Raw genomic sequence first — 25,146 nt, 5'->3', positions numbered from 1 at the left:
CTTTCTACAGAAACTCTTCCATTCTCATTTTCTACCATATCTCTAGCACCTAGTCCAGTTCCTGACACACAGTGGTGGTTAGTAAATATTTGTTGACCAAGTGAATCACTTACTTGTTGAAGTGTTCCAGGAAGATAAGGCTGGTGGAGGTGCCGATAATGGTGGTCAGGCCGCCAATGGTAGCAGAGTAGGATATGCTCAGGGAGAGGCACTTGCAGATCATCTGGTCATGGTGGGACCTGTACTTTCTGTTCAGCTTCTGCTTCCTGGGGCTGGGGGTCAGGACTTGTGGCTTTTCCTAACAAAGGAAAATCAGCGAATCTCTCCATCCCAGCTTGGGCTCTCTGGCCGAAGCATGAGAGGTAGGCGGCACCGTGGTACAGCGGAAAGGGTTTGAGCTTGGGTGTCAGAAAGACAAATCACAGTTTCTACCATTTATCAACTTGCGCATGCATCAGAGCTACAGTTTCTTCTCTGTAAAATGGTGGAAACCGTATTTTCTCTGCTGAATTGTTGTGAAGAGTAAATGAAGTAATATATGTAAAGTGCTTAAAACACTTCCCGGCATTTAATGAATGGTAGGCTATTATGATTTTTGTGATTAATGTTATTATTGACAGCATGGCTTTTTATTTGAACTCCAGTAAAACTGGTGTCGCTCCACATTGTATTTGAATAACAAACAGATGTTATTCCTGTAGAGTTAGAATGACAGGATTTGGCCTTCCCCTCGGGCCCTTTCTAATCCTACCAAGACCCATCAAGCTACCTCTGAATCTCTCCCAAGTCTGGCCATTCAAGTCCATCCAGCCCTGATGGAGAAATGACTAAAAAATACCCCTGGATTACATAAAAACCCTAGTCTTCATTGGGAAGAGGGTTGAAGTGTGATTCTTTCCTCCCGCCCTTCCTCACTCTTTTCTCCTTGCCTGACTTTTCCTCTCTCCTTTTTTCTTCCCCCTTGCAGATAAACTTCAGCTTAGTTGTGGTCCTCTCTGGCCCTGCTTGGTCCAGATGATGGCCTTTCAGGGTCAGAGAGGTTGCTGAACTCTGGTCTCAAGTGTTGCCTGAAGAAGCAAGTCCCTTCTGTTCCCTTCACACCTGGCCACCTTCATTGATTCTTCATGAGACTAGGAAAGTCCTGGTGCAATTGTCAGCAAGTCAGGTCATGGAAGAACCAATGGGGAAGTGCCACCTTGCCACATCTCTAAAGCCCTTTCCCACTGCCCCGTCTTCCTCGTGGGGCCGAAGTATGGCTGGGCCCTTCCAGACCTCTAAAAGATCCATTGATTATCAGAGCTGGAAGAGACCTCAAAGATTCCTTGGTCCAGTGGTTTTCCACAATCCTTTCTTCTAGTGAAATTTTACACAGAATAGTATAAGTGTAGCAATTGGATACATCTTTTTTTTTTTTTTTTTTTTTTTTTTTTTTTTTTTTTTTTTGAGATAGGGTCTCACTCTGTTGCCCAGGCTAGAGTGCAGTGGTGCCATCATAGTTCACTGCAGCCCTGACCTCCTGGGCTCAAGTGATCCTCCTGCCTCAGCCTCCTGAGTAGCTGGGACTACAGGCATGCACCACCATGCCAGCTAATGTTTTTGCTTTTATTTTTAGTAGAGACGAGGTCTGGCTGTGTTTCCCAGGCTGGTCTTGAATTCCTGAGCTCAAGGGATCCTCCTGCCTTGGCCTCCCAAAGTGCTGAGCCACCGCACCTGGCTGGCATGCATCCAATTTTGTAATTGGAAGTATATGGATGGGTTAATTCCATGTGGTCAAGGAGGCTTGGATTTGAATCAGAATGCTCCCCTACCTAGTTCCTTGGCCTTGGGTTATGATTTCATCTTTGCCTTGTTTGCAAAAATGTAGCTCAAAATCGCTACCTCATTGAGCCAAGACCAGAGAAAAAAATGCTGAGTGCAATGATCGGTACATAATAAGCATTTAATAAATGGCAGTTATTTATGATGATGGACATTAAACAAGTGAGACTGTTTTGATGAACCCAGACATTTGAAATCAAGGGTCATAAGTGACAGTTGGTATTTTATAGAAGCCTTAACATTTATTCATTTGACTTCTGCATTTTATTTCAGAGGAATTGTGCCAGGAAGATCATTATTAGTTCAGAAAATCAGTTGCCTTACAATCTTAGGATACTCAAATAAAATATTTGCAGTGTCCCTGAAGCATTTTTGAAGACTAGTTTGAGGACCTCTGATCTACACCAACCCCCAGCTTTTTTTTTTTTTTTTTTTTTTGGAGACGGAGTCTCGCTCTGTCGCCCAGGCTGGAGTGCAGTGACAGGATCTTGGCTCACCGCAAGCTCCGCCTCCCGGGTTTACGCCATTCTCCTGCCTCAGCCTCCCGAGTAGTTGGGACTACAGGCGCCTGCCACCTCGCCCGGCTAGTTTTTTTGTATTTTTTAGTAGAGACGGGGTTTCACGGTTAGCCAGGATGGTCTCGATCTCCTGACCTCGTGATCCGCCCGTCTCGGCCTCCCAAAGTGCTGGGATTACAGGCTTGAGCCACCGCGCCCGGCCAACCCCCAGCTTTTATAGTTGAAGACTCTGGGGCTCAGGCAGTGGACTGTCTTGCTACAGTCAAGTGAGCTTGATGTCTCATCTCCGTGGTGCACACAGGCCAGACATGTATGTGGGGAATGAGTGCCTGGTGACAGCTCACTAGCCTGACTCTATTACGACTTCAAGGCCAGTGCCCTTGGGAAGCAGCTCACAGCGTTTCATGTAGGAAACAGGGCCAGAAGGGGCTGTTCTATTACCTGGGATGAGTGTTGCTTCTTGCCCTCGTGTTGGTTTGCAGTTTTGATGGGGTTGGTGCTCGAAGGCACACCATTCAGGTTCTGTTGGGACAAAGGCCATCTCACTGTTAGGAAGAGGAAGTGGTGAGTCAGGTGCCTCGAGAAGGACCACCTAATCATCCCAGGGCCACCCCATGCCTCAGCACTGTAGGAACCAGACAGAAGCCAGGGGGAACATGCACACCAGGGCATCTCAGCCAGGCCTGCCCCGCTCAGCCTGGTGTCAAGCTCTCCATTTGAAGAGGCTTTGAAACTAGGCAGAACATGGCTCTGCCCCTAGAGGAGAGGCAGCCTTTCTGGGACTTTATTAGCTAATGAAGAACCCTTCATATAAAAGATGAAAAAAAAAAAAAAAGGAAAAACAAATCATCACAACCAAGTCCACAGTTTTTTTGTTTGTTTTAGAGACAGGGTCTCACTGTGTTGTCCATGCTGGGGTCAAACTCCTGGGCCACAGCGATCCTCCCACCTCAGCCTCCCCAGTAGCTAGAACTACATGGGCACACCTTTGTACCCAGCTGAAGTCCAATGTTTTATTGGCCTTTTACACTTCTCATGAAAAGATGTATAACCAGACTTGGGGGAGTGAAGTAAGTTCGAGTAACTGTGTGCAGGTAAATTCTGCTTTCCCCTGTAAATGTGTTCTTTTTATTTTTATTTATTTTTATTTTTTGAGATGGGGGTCTCGCTGCATTGCCCAGGCTAAAGTGCAGGGTCACGATCTGGGCTAACTGCAACCTCTGCCTCCCGGGTTCAAGTGATTCTCCTGCCTTAGCCTCCCAAGTAGCTGGGATTACAGGTGCCTGTCACCAATCCCAGCTAATTTTTATATTTTTAGTAGAGGTGGGGTTTCACCATGTTGGCCAGGCTGGTCTTGAACTCCTGGCCTCAAGTGATCCTCCTGCCGTGACCTCCCAAAGTGCTGGGATTACAGGCATGAGCCACCATGCCCAGCCAATGTGTCCTTTTTAATAATAACATTTTGTCAGTGGAATCCTCAGTGAAAGGAACTCTAAGGTGGATCTGTGGCTGTTGAAAATCTGGTTCTGAATCTTGGGTTTCCATGAAGAAGTGCTGAGGGATTTTCAAGTGATTCCAAAGCACAGAAAAACCCCAAGGTCATACCTCATTGTGCATCAGAGTGGTGAGGTCTGCGGTGGACCTGCTGGAACCAAGCAGAGGACACAGGAGCTACATCAGTGAGGCTGACTCCTGGGAGGGGAGGTCCCCCTGCATCAGGCGTTTGGTGTAAGGGACTTAAACTCCCTGGACTCCAGTTTTCTAGCCTCCAAAGAAGACTAATCTCTCCCTTGCCTTCTGAGATGCTGTAAGGATTAGTGGGGCTGGGGCCGGCTTCCTTCTGAGGGCAGGGGCAGCACTTTCCTTTGATATTAACGATCGTCCTAACAGCAGACGTGGAGTGGTTATTAGATAGAGTACATATATATGGGCTTTAACCCCCAGACATTGTTAATCCTCATCACAGATCTAAGGTACTGGCATTCATACCTCCATTTACACCAGTACTTAGCACAGGGATGCTAAGTGGTGGAGAAGGGTAGGAGTCCAGGAGTCTGTCTCTCTGGAGAGCCTATGCCCCCGACCATGCTCTTACTGGCTGACTCTGGGAAGACCACTATCTAGAAAGGGGAACTTGTGATATGCGTATCTGAGGTGACAGAAGCAAGGAGGGCCTGGATTTTACCCAAGGAAAGTCGAAGGAGAGGGAGAGGGTGGGGGAGGGGAAGAACTTCTGATCAGCCAGTACACTTCAGGGGGTGAGTCTGTCCCACCCCTGCTGGTCCCTTTGCCTTGAGGACAGAAGATGAGAACTTAGCCATCAGTGTAACTGACACACTGAGTGATCAGTGAATGTTTCCAGTTCGTCTTAGTTGCAAGGACAGTGGGTGCCACCAGCTCAGCCACTGTGAGGACGGAGAGCGTATTGGGCACACACACGCGGGATGTGGGTCCTGCGGCCACAGCCCCTCTCCAGGCTCTGTCAGGGAAGGATAAGAAACTGACAGGTGTGCAGAGGGAAGTGTTCTTTGGAGCGAGTTCTTTGCCTGGGAGGAAAATGTGCTGTGATGTTTCCCCTTCCTTCTTCCCAAACTGGGTGAGGAGGGCAGGCAAGGACCCTCAGGTAGCATGGGAGGCAGTGGCCGCAAGAATGCTGTCTGCATGCCCAGCAAACAACCCAGTTCCCACCAGCACAAAAGATGCTTAGAGTTCTAGGGACAACTCAGGCTTTTCTTTTGGAGGACACATTTTTGTGTGGAAAAGAGCAAAGGCAAGAAGCCAGCAGGGTAATGCCAGAGAGGCCACAGGGAGGAGAAAAGGCCACAGTGAGGATGACCCTTTCCTGGGTCATCTGGGAAAGGCCTGCCCAGAGGCAGAGGCAGAGGCAGCCCCAGCACAGGGGCTGTGGGGGAGCGAACCGCCAGAGCACAGGCCCAGGAGGGTGACAGAGCAAGGCCCTGCCATCAGGCCTGAGACCCTGCAGAGGATGCCACCAGGCGATGCTTCAAAGCCCCTGAAGGCAGTTGCCCCACAGACAAAAGAGCCAGGGACTGAAATCTCAGAGACGGCCCTGACCCTAGACCTCAATAGTCCCCGTCCAGACCCTTCTCACCCCTTTATCTTTCCTGTACTCTATAGCTGCTGTCGTAAGCCTGGAAAGGTCAGAAGCAGCCGAGTGAGGATGGGGTTAGAGGAGGAGGAGAAGAGGGAGGTGGAGGAAGAGAGAAAGAAGCTCAATTCCCTCCCCCCACTTATTTTCACCTTCTTTCTTCTGCAGGCCTAGGGTGAGGGGTGGGTAGGTGTGGGAGAAGCTTTGGATGAGAAGTTGAAGTTTTGATATGAATCTGGACTAGTCTCCCAAATATCTGAACATGAGATTGTTATAATACCTGAAAGGAACCAGGAGAGCTACGGGATTTGCCTGAGATATCATCAAGGGTGATGTCATCAAGAAATCCAATATGCTATGATTGAAGACAGTGGTGGTGAAAAATAAAGCAATTTCCTGATGGCACCCTTCTGCATCTGTCCCACTGCGAATGCTGATTTCACCTAATGTGTGTGCTCCTTTTTTACAAGGGCAAATGACAGAGCTGAGCTGTATTACAAATCCAGCTTTTAAATGTGGACCATTCATTGTGGCATGCCTGTGGGCCACATTTTGAAACAGAATCTCCAAATGGAATCAGCTGTTAATGGAGCTTCCTCCCAGGAATGTCTGAGACTGTTTCTCCTTTTCCAGCTCTGCTTCCCATCATCACATGGCCCTCTCACCTCCTGTCCCCTCATCCCCTACCTGTCACCTAAGTTTTCTTTGCCATATCTAACAAGACCAAATCTACTAAGACCTTATCTAATATCTAGAAAACATTTCATGATTCTCCAAGAATCTGCAGTGACATCAATATGTGAATGGTTTTCCATGAACAAATTAAACATATTCTTTTCCTAAAAGGGACATGAATTTAGATGAGATTCTGCATGGTGGCTGTGTGGACAGTTCATATATCCATGGAGATTCAGTGTGGCCTTTTTACTTCTTCCTCATCACTGCAACACTGTGGTGAAGGAAGTGACCCTCCAGGTCCTGACAGGTGGCTCCTAGGTGTGGAGAGGAAATGGGGGAGGTGGGGGAGTGGCAAGGTGGTGAGCTTGGACCGTACATCTCAAAGAGCTGTTTGTGGGTCCAGGTCCCATCTTTTCTGACCTCCCCTATGGATTCTGAGAGGCTCTGTCTGGGAAGAGGGCAGTCATACTCACTCTTCATTGACAAAGACGAGTTCCAGAGAAGGTTGGCTGTTCTTTATATCCAGACCTACGAGTAGCGAAGAAAAGCAGTATGTGAGAGGTGGAGGCTGGGGCTGACCCTGTGGGTTGGAGCATAGCTCAAGGGCTTAGGGCGGGGGTGGGGCATATGGAGTGGGTGACATTTCTCCTTCCCTTTGCTCTGTGAGTAGAGTGGGGCTCATGGATGCAGACTGACCCCAGGGTTTTGTAGTGATCCTTGAGCATTTGGGGGCAAAGAGCAGTGTGTACCCTTGAACATTTGGGGGAAAAGAGTCCATAAGTGAAGGAGGAAGGAAGAGCCAGAACAGGGAGTTCAGGGAAGCTTTAGAGTCCCTGAAGGGAACAGAGTCCCTGAAGGGAACCTTCCCTGAAGGGAAGCTTCAGAGGAGCCAGGCAGGAGGACCCCAGGGGAGGTTGGAGGAGCAAAGGAGGGATGAACTCCAGCAAACTGTACTGATGGGTTCGGCCTCTTCGGTGTTGGAGTTGCCTGCCACAAGCTGCTCGTCCTCAGCACTGACCAGCTCCTGCAGCACGGCCTCCACGATGGGCATCACCATGGCGGTGGTGGAGGTGTTGGACAGCCACATGGACAGCAACGTGGTACAGCACATGAAGCAGAGCAGCAGCCTGGAAGGCAGGGAGGGTTGGGGCAGAGTGTCCACAGAACACACATCCCTGCGGCCCCACAGCGGGCCTGCTGCCAACCTGCTGGGGCTGGTCTAGACAGATGTGGCTGGAAAGGCAGGCATTTGTCCTGCAGGGTGCCATTCAGCTCTGTACTCCCAGTGCTTGGCACAGCATAAATATTAAAGCAATACTTGTTGAATGAATGAATTACGCTTCATGGACTAGCGGCCTTAGCCAGAAAAAAGTCCTTAGTGAAGCTCTGGTAGTAGTGCCACAGCGTGTAGACTCACCATTGCTTTTCTGTCTCCGCAGACATTGGCTGGAGCTTGGCGGTGATGTGTGTTTGTGTGTGGAAGGGAATACTTTGTTTGCCCTTGCAGTCAGTCATTCTGTAGTGCCACAGTACTCCTTGCTTTGCTGCCAAGTCACCATAGTTATCAGTGACCCAATAGAGATGAGTGTTTGGAGCTCACAGTTCCGCCCACTACCTGTCAACGTGCTGAAGGGATAGCCCCCAAAGTCACAGAAGTGTCCCGTGTCACTGTTTGTGTGCACTTTTCCAGCTGACATGGTAAAGCGTCAACACTTGGAGAAAAACGCTAACAAGGATAACCTTCCAATTATTTCTCTTTGGCTTTGAGAACATTGTGCAATATGTGCCCGTACAGACATGTCCTAGTTTCCATAAGATAAGCCAATATAAAGACTACCGTGTTTATTATTTCAGGTGGAATTACTGACTTTGCACAATTTGGGGACAGTGCGTTTATCATGTGGACTCCATCAGCTGACAGGGACATGACTTCGCCGATTCTGTACCCACACAGGTAACTGCCTCGGGGGGTGGCAACTTGCTGACTGATGTAAATAGGGAGGAGTAGAAATACAAGAGGATAAAAATTCTTGTCTGGGCCCGGTGGCTCATGCCTGTAATCCCAGCACTTTGGGAGGCCGAGGAGGGTGGATCACGAGGTCAGGAGATCGAGACCATCCTGGCTAACACGATGAAACCCCGTCTCTACTAAAAAATACAAAAAATTAGCTGGGTGTGGTGGCGGACACCTGTAGTCCCAGTTACTTGGGAGGCTGAGGCAGGAGAATGGCATGAACCCGGGAGGCGGAGCTTGCAGTAAGCCGAGATCGCGCCACTGCACTCCAGCCTGGGCGACAGAGCAAGTTTCTGTCTCAACAAGGAAAAAAAAAAAAAAATTGAAGAAGAAAAAAAAATTATTGCAGAGAGTACACAGAGATTCTAAAGAGCCACAGAGTCTCCATATGATGTGATGAAATGCCACCGTGTGCCTGGGAGGTTGAGTGTGGGGACAAGATTATTACTGAGCTAGGGGGTGGATTAAGCTGTAGTTAGCAGACCTGTTTGACAATCTGGGAGACAGGAACATGTTTTTAAGCATAACCTATAGTCATCTAAATGACTCGTGTTGAGAACCAATACTATATTATTTATTTATATTCACATTGACTTCCATAGGAGTCAGGGCAGCTTACATAAAATATAGCAAGTAAGTTGTAAACTAGGAGAAGGTGAGCAGGATATTCCAAAAGGGAAGACACAGGCAGTGGAATCCAAATGGAGCATCAATGAAGCTAACACAAAACTCAACCCTGACACCGTAACACATTCCCCAAGGGTGGGACCCCGTCCTGCATCACAGTTAAATGCAGTGTCTCTAACTGGGTCTGTGGTCTGAACTGATGACAGAAACTCAGGGTGGATGGGAGGAAACATTCACGTCTCTTTCAGTGACAAAGGAGAAGACAGGCACTTCCGCTCCAGCCTGTTCCCTGATACACAGGAATCAGGTTGAGAAACAATTTCTATTGGTCCATCCTGTTTTACCTAATGGGCCCCTATATGTTGTAAGCTGCTCCCCTTGTGGCCTAGGTCAATGGGTAAGTTCTTTGGATAATGATAGCAAGGTCACAGGTTCAAATTTCTACTCCATGGCCTTCTCCCTGGATGGGTTCTATGGCTCTGATGTCAGCCCATCCCTGTTGGTGAAAAAACAGGCTGAAGTGGACATCTGCAGTGACCTGAGACCACTGTCCTGGTGGCACACTGGGAGCTAGAAGGATGCACTATAGCCTGGCATCCCAAATAAGACTTACATGCCCGGCTTGGCTCCCGCCATCAAGACCATGCGCAGAGCGATGCGCTTATGCAGGTTCCACTTCTCCACGGCAGCCGCCACGCAGATGACCCCCACCAGCAGCAGCGTGGTGTTCTTGAAGTACTCCGCCGCCACCTGTAGGGAGGCCAGGCAGGTCAGCCACCCTCCTGGACCAAGGACCCAGGGCCCAGCACCAGCTGGGAGAATGGGCCATACCCAATAAAACCTGTTCTCAATCAAAGAAGCTGGCGAAGAGGAAGCAGGGAGGTGACGATTATCAAAATAGCCGACCATCCTAGAGTCATATCTACTGAGCGTTCACTGTGGGCAGGCACTGAGCTGAGCACTTTACAAAGATTATTTCATTCAGTCTGGCCAGTAACTCTATAGGATAGATATTCTTCTCCATTTTGGAAAACATAAAACCACTGTATTTAAATATGATGTGAATATGATTTTAAAGAATAAACACATATAGTTTTATATTGATCTTTTAAAATAACCCTAGTTTCTCCCCAAACCTAATTTTTAATGTTTTTAGAATACATTATAAAATTATTTTCATTTCATTTCTATTAGAAAATTAATACATGCTCAGTATGGAAAACTTCAAAATATAGAAAAAGTTACAGACAACATTACCCTTAATCATGCTACTGTTAATACTTATAGTTTCTTCCATTTTTCCTATATCTATATAGTCACATAAATGGATTTATACAGTATGTATACTTTTATATCTTACCTTTTTTTCATTTAACATAATATCCTCATCATTTTTTTCAGAGTCTCACTTATTTTTTATTTTTTATTTTTTTGAGACGGAGTCTTGCTCTGTTGTCCAGGCTAGAGTGCAGTGGCGTGATCTCGGCTCACTGCAACCTCCACCTCCTCCTGCCTACGCCATTCTCCTGCCTCAGCCTCCCGAGTAGCTGGGACTACAGGCGCCCACCACCATGCCCAGCTAATTTTTTTTGGTATTTTTTGTAGAGATGGGGTTTCATTGTGTTAACCAGGATGGTCTCAATCTCCTCACCTCGTGATCTGCCCCCCTTGACCTCCCAAAGTGCTGGGATTACAGGCGGGAGCCACTACACCCAGCCTTCATTTTAAAAATTTAAATAATTCCCAATAATTCTCAAGTTCCAATGAATTCCAAAAATGAAAATAGTACAAGGAATACCTATACATTCTTTTTTTTTTTCCTGAACCATTTAAGGGTAAGTTACATACATTTTGACTGGTCCTTTTCCCCTATATACTTCAGTGTATATTTTCCTTTCTTTTTTTAAAAAAAAAATTGAGATAGGGTCTCACTCTCTCACCCAGGCTGGAGTGCAGTGGCATGATCACGGCTCACTGCAGCCTTGACCTCCCAGGCTCAGGGTATATTTTCTAAGAATAGGGATTTTCTCTTCCTTAGTAGCCACAATACCAATTATAAACTCCTCTCTACTTTTTAATTTAATGATGGGGAAGTTGAGACACAGGATAGTTAAAAAGATGTTTCACATGTTTGAGGTTCATGGACCAAATCTTTGTTGATTCTCTCACTTGGAACGTTCTCTCTTTCCATCTCTGCCTGTACATTCCAATCAGATTTTGAAGCCCAGTTCAGGCCTGGCACCCTCCAGAAAAACCTTTCTTGTGGCCCTAGCCTCTGACTCCAGAACATTCCTCCTGGGCACCATTAATTCCACACACCACAGAGCACTTGGAGCAATGCTTGACTGATTGCTTTCTGCTTGTACTGTTGTCTGTTTATTTTTGTATGTGTACCTCTCTTGTCTCTCAACTCAATTTTCTGGCTGTGAATGGTTCCCTTCTATACATCTTAACACCCAGTAGAATAATATGCAAAAGTAGAGGCTCAATAAATATTTGTCACATACATGAGAATTGCTTCCAACTGGAGGAACCATGACAGAAATTGAGAGAAAAAGATATAGAAAAGATTAACTTCTAATTGAAAAACCCTCTTGGAGTGAGAAAACAAGAACATTTTTAACTGCAGCAAAAATAAAAATTCAACAGGAAAGGAAATATATAGTAAAATACATAGCATTTGAAATAATATGTATATAATCATACTAATTTTGATTACTGAATTAACAAAAATTGTGATATGAGTATATTGGGAGGATGGTCATGGAAGGCAGAGTGGGGGATGTAAAAGAAAAAATCTTCCTGGGAGGTGGAGCTTGCAGTGAGCCGAGTTCGCGCCACTGCACTCTAGCCTGGGCAACAGAGCGAGACTCTGTCTCAAAAAAAAAAAAAAGAAAAAATCTTCATCTGCTATAACAAGAAGTCAACTGATAAATGCTTAAAGTGAGAACTCAAGGACTAATATAAGACTATCATATAGGAATGGAGCTTAATGACAGAAGAAGCTGTTAACAAAGTTACAAGTTATTGACTCTGAGGGTGGGGTGGGACTTGCTAGGGGGAGAAGTGGAAGGGATGAGAAAGAGACTGCTGACTTTTCATTGTAAGCGTTCAGTATTAAAGTATTTGATTTTTAAACTTTGTGCACGAAACACTTTGATAACATCAAAACCAAAATAAAGGCAGGCTGCTCCATCTCTCTTTCTTTTGCACCGTGGACATTTCATTGCCTCTGGTTGATGAGGGTTGTGTAGGAGAAGGGACATCTGCTCTCGCTGTGATCATTTCCTGGGAGGAAGAGCCCCTGCTTCTGGTTAACCTAGTTCTTGTCTCCAAGCCCATTCCTCAGCGGACTACTGTCACGAATGGCCCCTGGGGGCAGGGAAGGCCCACTGCTCTGGACAGCTTGTGACTCCATGGCAGAGTCCACGCTAAGAGGGCGGTGATCATGGTGAGGGGTAGGGTAGGGTAGCGTTGGGGGATGGGGTGTGGTGGGGGGAAGCAGCCCCCTGGTGGGGAGTGGGAGGCGCTGCAGGATTGTCCTAGGGAAGCGGCTGAACTTGGGGGTCAAGGGCCTTTCTCACTGCCTGATTACTTTCCCAGGCTTCCAGGAGTTGGCCTTGTGGCGCAACCGGAGCTTTATTTTCTTGTCTACCGAGGAGAGAAACCCACAGAAGATGCAGGACTGTTGTGGGGGATGGTCTTTCCACTAGCCCCATGACACAGCCCTGCGAAGCTTTTTAAGTCAGTGCAACTGGGGTTACTTTCCCCAGGGACTGACTGACAACAGCTACGTTTTCTGCCTCTTTAGCATATCCCATTCTAGAACACCGGTTTGGCTGTGATGGCCTTTTAGGAGACTCAGTGCCTAAATGATGGGTAGGCTACTTTCTCTGGGTTCTCCTTGGAGGCAGAGGAAAGGAACCAAGAATATGGAGAGTCTTCTAGTGTCGGCATTTTGCATGTTGCATTCACTTTCTAATTTGGACTCCACAACAGTCCTATGAAGCAGCACTATCCATATCTCAGTTTACTGATGAGGAAACTGAGGGTTTAAGGAGCATCTCTCAGGTCACAGTGTAAGGGCAGAGGCAGGATATCAATCCAGGGCCATCTGAATCCGGACCCTCCTAGACAGCCTGCCACACCGTGAGCCGACTGGAAACCCCCCATCTGATTCAACTCTAAGGGGATTTTCTTGGTCTCCCAGACAGCATGAGCTGGCACACATTGCTTGTTGTTTGTTTGTTTGTTTGTTTTTGTTTTCTTGAGACAGAGAGTTGTTCTGTGGCCCAGGCTGGAGTACAGTGGCGCAATCTCGGCTCACTGCAACCTCTGCCTCCTGAGTTCAATTCTCCTGCCTCAGCCTCCCAAGTAGCCGGAGCTACAGGTGCTTAGAAAAACTAAGGAAATCACCTCAGTGAAACCACTACACTTGGCTAAATTTTTTGGATTTTTTTTTTTTTTTCAGTAGGCACGAGCTTTAACCACGTTGGCCAGGCTGGTCTTAAACTCCTGACCTCAAGTGATCTGCTCATCTGAGTCTCTCCCAAAGTGCTGGGATCACAGGCATGAACCACTGCACCCAGCCCACTGGTACACATTTTTAATCTTCATTTATAATCACAGTCCTGACATTGGCCTTGAATGCCCCGGCCAGAGCCAGTCTGAGCTCCAGGCCCAGCTTCAGTGGGATATTGGCTCTGTGCTGGGTGTTTGGTGGGCTCAGCTTTGTTCTCATGTCCTTCCTGCTCCCTCGTAAGTGATACCATGTGCTTGGGAGACACGGCCTGGGGCTCAGGATACAGTTTGTGATTACAGAGGTAACATCCCTGAGTGGGGAAGAGGGAGGACTCTGGAGTCAGCCAGGACTCTACTGTGTGACCCCTAAACAAGTTATTCAGCCTCTCTGGGCTTCATGTTCTCATCTAAAAAACAACAACAACAACAAAAAGGAAGGTTTTGTGAGTCCCTACCTCATAAGGTTATTAAATGACACGGGCAAACCAGCTGGCATGGCCTGCCACATTGATGGCCAGGATCCCTGGTGACTCTTCCTGCTGTGAAGTACTCCATCTAAAGGCTGACCTGGTTTGAGGCCATTAGCACACAGAGTGGGCTCATCCATGCACAGAGCAAAGCCACAGGGCTTTTTCATTTTCAGAAATTAAAATTCTGTTCAGTGGTATTGTTTGTTAGTTTTCTACCCCCTTGATTTTTCTTTCACAATAACACCTGGGTTATTCAGAACCTCCCAGGGAACACCAGACTTCCAGGATTCTCGAGGATGACTGTAATTGTTTTCTAGAGTGTGTTGCAGATTTCCTGCCTTTATCAACAGAGCCCGTGCATTCTCCCCGGCTTCTTGTGAGACACGTGCCAACTCTCCCCATCATAGCCTCAGCCCAGGGAGCCCCTTATCGCTCTTGCCCTTGACCAGCTGTCCAGGCTGCTGGTCCTTCTCTGGTCCCTGGGTCTGCATTTTGCTGGTTTCCCGTCTCATTCTTAGGCGGCTGCAGTTTCCCGATGTGAGGATGCTTGCCATTAGCATTCCTTTCCCCGTTTTCTAATTTCCCAGACTCATATCCTGTGAGCTGGGAAGCCAGATAACGAAGCTTGTTAGAGTTATTTGTAAAGAGAAGTTAGATTCTAAATGGCTGTTCCTCCCCAGGAGTAAAGTGCATGGATTTTAGGACATTTGCTTGGTGGTTTGATTGCTTTTTCTGCTTTTCTGCTCTGTGGTTTTTCTCAGTATGCCACATCACTGAACTTGGAAAGCAGAGGTGTTTCTGGACTGTGTTATAGGAAAGATGGTCTCAAGGAGGTCATCCTGACAAGGAATAGCTATAGCAATCTTGGGCTGTGAAGTTCAGACGAGCTACCTGCTATTGGACAAGCTAATGAACCTCTGTACCTCTGTCACCAATTCTTTAAAGGGCCAATAGTGATGCTACATAGTTAATCTGCTGTGACATGGGCTTTACATGTAAGATAATGCAGGTGGGCTCTTATTTTTTTTAATTGTGTTTTTTTAATTTTATATATTTTTTGAGACAGAGTCTCACTGTGTCACTTAGGCTGGAGTGCAGTAACATGATCTTGGCTAACTGCAACCTCAGCCTCTCAGATTTAAGCGATTCTCCTGCCTCAGCCTCCCCAGTAGCTGGGACTCCAGGCACCCACCCACCACCACGTCCAGCTAATTTTGTATTTTTAGTAGAGACGGGGTTTTGCCATGTTGGTCAGGCTGGTCTTGAACTCCTGCCCTGAAGTGATCCGGCCGCCTTGGCCTCCCAAAGTACTGGGATTACAGGTGTGAGCCACCATGCCCAGCCTCATCTGAACAATTTTGCAGTGAAATTCTCTGAACCCTGGGAGCAGATACCTGGCCTGGCTCCCACTCAGTGCTAGGCTAAGCCCTGCTAGGGCTGAAGCCCCCCAGGACTCCATTCCAGTTAGTGTCCAAGCAGCGCAGCCAAGCCAGCAGTGTCTCCTCTCCACCTTCCCTGGGGGCAGGAATGCTGTTTCTGCTGGGTAAGCCCCCAGCAGGGGCTCAGACACCCTTCTCATCACCTGATTTGCATTCCTGGTTCCATCTGTTTTATATATTGAGTCTTCTAAGATTTGGTTTAAAGAAAAGGTTTCGTTGCTTAAAAAAACATTCTTTGCAAATCCTGCCCTAGAGAAGTCTAAAGTAGAGAGACCCAGATGGGTGCTGGCATGACCCAGAAGCTGGCCCAACTCCTGCATGACTGGAGACACTGATTCATACCCATTACCAACCCTACCCCAGTTTCTTCTTTGGGACTGTATGAACTACCCAGATGGGGAAGCTGAGGCAGGGGGCTGGGCTCTGAACCACGAGCCAAGGGGCTGCTGGTCAGGTGGTGGCTCAGAGGGAGCTGCTCCTCCCCACAGAAACATTAGCTTGGTCTCGAAAGACTGCAAGGTCTGTAGGCTCCCACTGAAAACCCAGTGTGGAGCTCAGCCCTGGGTTGCATCTGGGTGGCTCAGGGTGAGGGCAGCCTGGGGTTCAGGCAGGTGGCCAGCTGGATGTCCAGCCCACATGCCCACGGGCCCGCATGCGGAGGGCCGGTCAGCCTCCATGGCAGGAAAGGTGGGAAAGGCAGAGCTGAGAGTGCTTTATGAAATGCCCCCAGGCTTAAACAGAGAAAGTCAGGGTAAGGAGTCAGAGGGCAGGAATCTGGCGGGTCAGAAAGATCAGGACCCAGCAGGGAAGCGGATTCATGACAGCCGACTCCAGTGGCACTGGGCGGCAGAGGCTGCAGGCTATCCCAGCGGTCACAGCCTGTACTCCTCTCCTGCCCCTGCAGGAGCTGGAAGCTGAGTGAGACCGGCCCGAGGCCTGCAGCACAGGGCCAGCGACCGCAGTCTGGGCCCAGGTGAGAGTGTGTGTGACAGTGTGTATGTGAAAATGTGTGTGTGTATATGTGTGTCTGTGTGTGTATTTGTGTACATGTGAGTGTGTATGAGTGTGAATGTATGTGTGAGGGTATTTGTGTGTGTGAATGTGTGTGTATATGTATGTATGAATGTGTGTGTGTATAAGTGTATGTGTATGTGTGTATATGAGTTTATATGTGTATGCATGTGAATGTGTGTATCAATATGTGTATGCATGTGAATGTGTGTATGAATATGTGTGTATGTGTGTGAGTGTGTGTGTATATGTGTATATATGGGTATGTATGTGTGTATGAGTGTGTGAGTGTATGTGTGTATGAGTGTATGTGTGCATGAGTGTGTATGTGAGTGTGTGTATGTGTGTGTATGTGAGTATATATGTGATCATGTGTATGAGTGTGTGTGTATGAGTGTATGTGTGCATGAGTGTGTATGTGAGCATGTGTATGTGTATGTATGTGTATGTGAGTGTATGTGTGAGCATGTGTATGAGTGTGAGTGTGTGAGTGTATGCATATGTGAGCTTATGTATGTGTATGAGTGTGCCTGTGAGTGTGAGTGTATGTATATGTGAACGTGTGTAGGAGTGTATGTGTATGAGTGTGTGTGAGTGTGTGTATGTATGTGTGAACGTGTGTGTATGAGTGTGAGCGTGTGAGTGAGCGTGTGTGTATGAGTGTGTCTGTGTAATAGTGTGTATGAGTGGGTGAGTGTGTATGAGTGTGTATGAGTGTGAGCGTGTGTGTGTATGAGTGTGTCTGTGAATGTGTGTGAATGTGTATTAGTGTGTATGAGTGGGTGAGTGTGTATGAGTGGGTGAGTGTGTATGAGTGTGTATGTGAGTGTGTGTGCACGCTGGGGAAAGGATAGAGATAAAGAGCACATGCAATTACTCCCTGAAGTGTACCCTAACCCTGGGCCTCCTGGAAAGCTGTGTGTTCCCAATCCCCAACATCCAACCCATGCTTTCTACTCCACCAGAGAGCCCTGCAGTGCCCACCTCTATGCCATTCTCCTACAGACAGTAAATCTTAGCTAACTTGATTGACACAGGTATCATGCCCAGGCTATAAACTTTGGGAGCAATGCATTAGAAGGGGCTTGGAGGACTTCAGAGGCAGATATAATGACAGTGAGTGAGAGTCACAGTGGAGCCAAAACAAAAACAAACGAACACAAACCTAAAATGTAGGACTAAGCCCTGTGCGTCAGCAAAGGAAGTATCAGCTGGATGCTCACAAGATCATAGAGGGACCTTAGAGTCCAACCCATCTCCCAGGGCACAAAGTCTATGTCTAGTGTATCTGGCATGGTCATTTGGCTCAGACTTCTAGGGACGGGAACACAAAGACCACACGTGGCAACTCATTTCAGAGTTTTCCTTTATACAGAACGGGGAATTCCTTGATGGCACTCTGACTCTGGTTCTGGTGTGATGCTTTGGGCTTGGAGTGTGGAGCCATGGAAGCCTGGACTCATGGAAGCCTGGACTTATGTCCCCTTAAGTCTTCTCTTCATTCCTCCTGTGACTCAGGTTCCAGCTTTTTGACATCCTGGCCACCCACCTCTGGATGAGCTCCTTATCCAGAATTTGATGCACTGGACACATCATTTATTAATTTTTAAAATTAAAAAAATTTTTTTTTGAGATGGAGTCTCACTCTGTCATCCAGGCTGGAGTGCAGTGATGTGATCTCGGTTCACTGCAACCTCCGCCTCCCGGGTTCAAGAGATTCTCTTGCCTCAGCCTCCTGAGTAGCTGGAACTACAGGCATGTACCACCACGCCCTGCTAATTTTTTATTTTATTTTTAGTAGAGACAGGTTTTCACCATGCTGGCCAGGCTGGTCTCGAACTTCTGACCTCAGGTGATCTGCCCGCCTTGGCCTCCCAAAGTACTGGGATTACAGGCGTGAGCCACCGTGCCTAGCCCACAATTTATTAATTCAACGGAAGATTTTGGTCACATTGCCTAGGGGTTAAGAGCTCAAGTTCTGGAATCATACAATCTTGGATTCAAGTCCTGGCTCCACCACTTAGTAGCTGCATAATCTCGGGTAAGTAAGTTACTTAACCTCTGAACTTCAGTTTCCTCCTCTTTAAAATGAAGATAAAAATAATAGTTCCTTCACAGAGGATTAAGTTACATAGTGTGTGTAAATGACCTCCCACGGTGCCTGGCGTATGGTAAACACGCGGAATTTGGCAGCCACGTTGGACTGATGGTGACTCATGCTGAGCCTGTACTTAGCTGAAAGCCAAGGGTCTTTTTCGCATGAACTGCTGGCATTTATCCTTATTAGACTTCATTTTGTCAGTTTCAGTCCATTGTCTCTTCCTGTCCACGTCTCATTCTGCCACTGTACATTAGCACCGTACATTAGCCAGCTAGCGCATCCAACTTAGCCATCTGCAAATCTGATAATGTGCCTTTTATAGTTTCAACTGCAATCTCACCCCAGTCTGATGCCAACATGTTATTCAAGATTCTTTAGGTTCAGCTGTTCACCCAACCCTCAAGTTACTCAACTGTGCTTTCTCACGGAGCCCACTCTGGCTCCTCCGAGTGAGAAATTCTTTCTTTCCCCCTGGAAATTTTGAAGGCTCCAAGGAAAAAGTTAAATTAGAGTTAATAACTTCTGTTTAAAAGACCAAGGAAATTATAAAACCCATTAGAAGGACTGCAATCAAAAATTGGTCAACATGAAGTTTGGGCAGTTGGCAGTGTAAATTTTATTTATCTAGAACATCCCCTCTTGAGGAGTGGTATAAATCCTCCACAATGCCAGAAATCGAGGCGTTCCTGCATAGGGCGTTCTGTATTTTTCCACATGGTTTATACTTTCTCTCTATTGAAATAGAAACTTCTCCAGGTCAGGAGCCCTTCTGCCATTTTGTATCTCTTATCGGCACCTGAGTCTGAGCTTCACACACAGCTCCTCATACCCACTGGCTGACAAATCGTCACTGTAAAAATGGACCATTGATATGTACTTGTGATGGTTAACTTTGCATGTCAACCTGGGTGGACTACGGGGTACCCAGGTTAAGCGTCGCTTCTGGGTATTCCTGGATGAGATTGGCATTTGAATCAGTGGACTGCCCTCCACCATGTGGACAGACGTCATCCAATCTGTCGAGGGCCTAACTAGAACAAAGGGTGGAGGAGGTGGGAATTTGCCTCCTTTTTCCAGTCTCACTACCTGGGCTGGTGCATCTCTCATCTCCTTTCCTGGGACTGGGATCTACACCACTGGCTTCGCTGGTTCTTAGGCCTTTGGACTCACACAGAGTGACAGCACCAGCTCTCCTGGGTCTCCTGCTTGCAGGTGGCAGCTCATGGGATGTCTTAGCCTCCATAATTAATCAAGTGAGCCAATTCCCCCCCCCACACACGCGCACACGCACACACACACACACACACACACACACGCTAGTCTCCTCTTGGTTCTGTTTCTCTGGAGAAACTGCAGAACATATCTAGCTTCAGACAGTGAGAGCTCAGATATGAGACTCAAGAGGGGAGAGATGACATTTTGTTTATTTTTGTTACCCTCAGGGTACCTGTATCATCCCATGTTGCACCTGGTAAATCTAGAACTCAGAAAATATTTTTTTCTAAATGTTGAATGAATAACATGAGGGAACACAGCCACAGTCCCAGAGTCACACTGATCCTATTCATGTGCCTTCCTTCCCTCACTGAAGATGACATTACTGACACATTGTCAAGAAACACTGCAATCAAGAGCCGTCAATAGAAGTCTGATGCAAGGATGGCGCTGGGCTATAGATAGGCCATAGACATTGTACATCCCAGAGAGCAAGAATCTTGGTGGGGAGAGCACATGTCTATGAAAAGTTTACATCTGGTGTATCTGATGCACCATTTAAAAGATAAAGACATCAAATAGACTCAAAGAGAAGGGATCAATACTTTCAGAATTTGGTCATTGGAAGGGCTTCACCAAAGAGAGTAATTGAGTAGGGCTTTAAAGGTCAAAGGAATGGGAGAGAACTTTCCAAAGTGGAAGAATAACCCAAGTCGCAGTAAGAGGATGGTCAAGAAGTAGGTGGGTTTGGGGAATGACAAGGATTTGGGGGTTCCTAAAGAGCACCAGCCCAGCTTCCCTCTATGAGCCATGGCACATTTCTGGTGTCACAGTGGTGCACAGGTAAGGTTGTGGAATAGATGTTTTTTCTGCAAAGTTAACTGGCTCAGAAAGGGCTATAACCTATGTGCTCTGCCTTACTGGCATTTCCCTCTAATCTGAGCTAAGAAGTTCAGCTAAACAGACTATATTTGGACTAAGCTGCTCCCTGTAGCCCAACTACTAAATATCATCACCAGCCAAAGCCATGTCATCAGGCAGGTGGATTAGGATTTTTCACCTCAAATGATAAGACATGCTTTCTGGCTCCTTCAGCCCCCAGCAATAGTGACACACAGTCCCTCCCTGGACCGTCTTCCTTTACTTCTCACAGAGTCCTGTTACCCTCCCAAGCGACTGCCTCTGCAGACTCTCCTTATGGACAAAGGGGCGTCCCTCGGATAACTGTTGCCTGGCAACATCTCTACTGTGCCCTTGGAGAAATAGAGACATTGCTTGAAAGCTAAGGCATGCTGTTGGCTTTTGGGCTGCCTATAGTGAAATACAAAGATTAGGTTTCTCAATTAATAGTTTTCTCACTTTAAAATGTTATTTAGGATTCAGTTCTTTCTAAACGTCATTTTTTTCCTCTACCCTCTACTTTCAACCCCTGCCCTTGCTGGTTTTAATTTCACAATTTTAAAGAGAAGCCTGGAGAACAAGCTTGTAGAGCTTTCATAAGAAAAGTCACATTTTAGGTTGCTTTTATCTTTAGGCAGATACGAAACCCCATATTACCTATTCTTTTTTCACAAAAGAAGGGGGGCAATTAGAACAACTGCCTGGTGATTCTGGTCACAGATTAGCTTTTACATGGGTCCCCAGGATATTGGGGTTGTACCCATCTCCAGGAATGAAAGCACTGCTGAGAGCTTTGGGGATTCTATTCTTTTTGGTGAGCCTGAGGCTATGGCTATGCAATGCCCACCATATATATATATATATGTGTGTGTGTGTGTGTGTGTGTGTGTAGATAGGTAGCCACACCCACACATATATATGTGTGTATAGATAGATAGATAGATACAAAGAAGAAGGAAAGAGAGAGAGAGGAAAGAGAGAGAGAGAGACAGGGGAAGGTGGGGGGGGGGGAAGAGAGAGAAAGAAAGAAAAGAAACTAAAAGCAAACAAAAAAATAGTCAGTTAAATCTATCCAGTAGAAAGACAAAGTGTTCATTTGCAGTCAAGTACAACTATTGGAGAATTGCCTAATTCTATTTTTGGAAAGTTCTGTTGTCTATTAAAGCATCCATAGGCCCAGCTCTGTTCTTCCTCATATCACAGAAGCGAAAAGACTCACAGTTCTTAGTAATAACTCCATGTGTTCACAGTGCCATGAAGCCACATACCACTTTATGGAGTCTTTTGCTTATGGTGTAGTGATCAAGTGTATACACTTTGAAATCTAATAGCTACAGGTTTGAATCTAATTCTGCTACTTTCAGCTTTGTGATTTGGGGTGAGTTTCTTAATTCTCTGAGCTTATGTGTAAAATGGAGATACTAGCATGTGCCTTGTAGAGCCCTTGGGAGTATTACATAACAAATGTAGCACTTCTGATAGAGTGCCTGGCGCTTAGTAGGCATTCAAACATGAGCTTCCTTTCGTCTTCCTTCTGTGCCTCTGCCCATAACCTTACCCCCATCTCTATGATTCAGGCTTTTTCATCAGAAACCCTAAGCAGAGATCAGGTGTGAATAATCAGACAGTTCGGATGGAACCAGGTGTTACTGAACGAGATCATCATTCATTTTGCTCCCGGGTTCTGGCTGTTTTGTTTTGTTTTGTTTCTTTTTCCCTACTCATGGCAGGCTTAAACATTTGCTCTGAAATTTTGCCACAACCTGGGCTTCCCGCTGACAATTTCTGTTTGAGCTTTTGAGAATGCCACAGATACTGAATGGAGAGGGCTCACTCTAGGGAAGGCGCAAAGAAAGAACATGCAGTAACCTTAAGTCGGAGGAGAAGAAACAGAAATGTTGTTTTTTGGAGGGGTGGATGAAAACATTGTCAGGGCTCAGGGAAACATGGTAAGTCTCTCTGTAACAAACATTCATTGAGCACCTACTGGATACAGGCTCAGCTTTCTAATGAGATGCCCCCAAAATGGGAGGTCGGATTCCTGCCTTTGTGTGCTTATCATCTAAACAGACATCCAGAGACTGAAAAGGTCAACAGCAGCTGAGTTTTCGGCATCAATCACACAGCTCCTAAAAGGTTTCAGACGGAGGGAGCAACTGGGTGTGTTTAATCAAGTAAGGCTTCCTGAAAGAGGCAAGTTTTGAGCCAGTTTGAAGGAGATGAGGATTATGGGTGGAAGGAGAGGAATTCAGGGTCTAGAACTGCAGATGCCAAGGCTCAGTGTTAAGCGGTCATTCCAGTGGGTGACAAGGCCCCCTCATCCTCAAGTGCTGGGTGAATCTCCCTTCATTGGAGGCTCTCTTTCAGGGGCCCTGCGGGGACCCAGGCAGGGGGTGGGGCTACAAGTGGTCTAACCTCATTGGATCGGAGGACTCCGAAGAATGGGTAGAGGAAGGCCGGCACCAGGGCTGCAGCTCCCAGAGGCACTGCCTCCGACACCCAGTACACAGCAGTCACGATCAGCACGTAAGCACACGAGGCCTCCTGCGAGGGAAGGAAAGGGGCAGTCATTCACCGGAATAGCAGGAATAGTCACTGCCACTGAGCGTCCGGATGCAACCCTGACATCTGAAGCAGCAGGTACTCGCACTCTAATGCAGGTACCAGCATACAGCCCTGGAACCAAAGCCGGACTGGCAGGCGAGCATAGGGAATACATGGTGAGTCCATCCTTTGGTGGGTGACATTATGGCTGCTCCTTGGGGGACCGATGCCTGGCCTTTGGTTTGCACTGGTGTGTAGCCAGGCAGCTCTGAGGGTTCTGGAAACTGCCAAGGTGGGGATTGAACTTAACTGAAGTGACCAGACCCATGATTACAAAACCATACAAGTGGAGTTCAAAGCTTTAACTTGAACTGGGATGTAACTGGTGTTAAGTTGACTGGGTGGTAGAAGTCCTTGGGGTAGTTGGAGATAGGAATCACTGCGTGCGGTTGGGACTGGGGCTCGTACTTGTAATCCCAGCACTTTGGGAGGCCAAGGTGGGAGGATCACTTGAGCCCAGGAGTTTGAGACCAGCCTGGGCAATATACAGCAAGACCCCATCTCTAAAACATAAAAGATAAATTAGCCAGGTGGGTGGCACAGGCCTATAGTCCCAGCTACTTGGGAGGCTGAGGCCGGAGGATCACTTGAGCCCAGGGGCTTTAGGCTGCATGCAGTGAGCTATGGTCACATGCCACTGCACTCCAGCCTGGGACTACAGGACTACAGAGTGTGATGCTGTCTCCGGGAAAAAAAGAAAGAAAAAAAAAAAGGACAGTTAGTTCACATGTAAGCTCTGAGATCAGCCATCCTGAATTTGACTCATGTGCCTAAGATAAGAAGATATGTGGCATTGGTGTGTGCCTGACTGAAGAGAAGCGGATCAGTAAGAAGTGAGATTTACAAACAATCCAAAAGGTGATATCTGGACTGTGCTCTTGCAGCCCTGGGTGTCTTGGGTGTGTCTCAAGAATATCCCAGGGAGATGAGCAAGGCTTGGAATCTGGACCCCCTCTCCAGCCTCATCCCAAATGGAGTAGCTTTGTTCTCGTTTGATTCATATATAAACATTACATGTGAAATTTCATTTGAAAAAAAAAAAGGCTTTACTGCTTTAAAAATGAATAAACAAAGTTAAATCCCCCTGTTTTAGACTATTTGCTGAAACAACTTGATTCAGTAGTAAATTTTAATCAATTAAATTGTTAGGCAAGAACTGGTTGACCATTCCCCCTTCAATTTTGGATCTGAGGTTCTATCATGTTTTGCATCTAGAGACTGATCCTTCACCCAAAGGTCTCTGTAAGAGTTAATAAGGAGCTCCCTTCCCTGGGAGAGAGAAGGGAGGACTGAGGAGGAAGGCAGCGATCCTGAGCGTGGGACTCTCATTTTGGATGAAGAAGCATCAGCTCCTAACTCAGTGTTTCTCAACCTTGGCACTACTGACATTTAGGGCCACACAGTTTCTTGTTGCAGGGGGCTGTCCTGTGCACTGTATAGGAGCAGCATCCCTGGTCTCTACCCACTAAAGACCAATAGCACTTCCTCCATTGTGACAACCAAAAAACCATCTCTAGACATTGCCAAATGTCCCTTGGGGAGGTAAAATGATCCCTGATTGAGAGCCACTGCCCTAACCAGCGTCTGGTTCTCATTGCTCTTGGACTCCATTCTACCTGCTTGACCCCATGAAAACATCCATCTACAAAGACTAAAGACAGCCTTCTATCTGGAAGGGGAGGCCTGGAAATTCACCAACATTTTCCATAGCCCACTCACTTTGCTGGCTGGACAACCCAGGGGTGCACAGGGTAATGAAGTACAACATTCTTATCAAAAGCCAGCCCTCCAGCAGCTTATCCTCTAGTCATGCTGATGGCCCTGAATTGCGCTGATGAAGGCTGTTACGACAGGTTACTGGCTTGCTCTAGGGAGAGGCTACAGTTCAAGGGCCTTGTTAATGGGAACATCACCAAGCTCCATGACTCAGAAGACCATTTATAGAAAATCCAAGTTGGCTGTGGGCGCCTCAATTTTTACAGAGTTCTAAACTACCAGGACTCGTGTCTGACTTGCCCTGAGGCTGGCTGCTGATCAAGGAACCTGACAAATCTTGCTGTTTATCGCCCCTTGAGTTCAGAACACGCGTCCTCAAACTCTTGCATAAAAGTTACAAAAGGT

General features: G+C 46.9%; 1 protein-coding gene across 2 annotated transcripts in view; it reads right to left on the bottom strand.

The window, feature by feature from the left end:
• SLC13A4 (solute carrier family 13 member 4) overlaps positions 1–25,146 on the bottom strand; it is a 46,677-nt gene that overhangs the window by 17,033 nt on the left and 4,498 nt on the right. Inside the window, exons 2-8 of one of the 2 annotated variants that reach the window (XM_010374634.2) lie at positions 22,837–22,965; positions 9,378–9,514; positions 7,078–7,250; positions 6,597–6,651; positions 3,942–3,981; positions 2,778–2,858; positions 114–298 (exon numbers count right to left, since the gene is read on the bottom strand). In XM_010374634.2, the coding sequence (XP_010372936.1) occupies positions 114–298; positions 2,778–2,858; positions 3,942–3,981; positions 6,597–6,651; positions 7,078–7,250; positions 9,378–9,514; positions 22,837–22,965 (800 nt within the window). The remainder of the gene's footprint in view (positions 1–113; positions 299–2,777; positions 2,859–3,941; positions 3,982–6,596; positions 6,652–7,077; positions 7,251–9,377; positions 9,515–22,836; positions 22,966–25,146) is intronic. The other variant, XM_010374635.2, reaches the window with a different exon arrangement.

The sequence above is a fragment of the Rhinopithecus roxellana genome, chromosome 6 (genome assembly GCF_007565055.1).
Source record: "Rhinopithecus roxellana isolate Shanxi Qingling chromosome 6, ASM756505v1, whole genome shotgun sequence".
NCBI classification, from domain to species: Eukaryota; Metazoa; Chordata; class Mammalia; order Primates; family Cercopithecidae; genus Rhinopithecus; species Rhinopithecus roxellana.
Note: the sequence above shows the minus strand (reverse complement) of the source record. Positions and strands in the feature narration are given on the sequence as shown.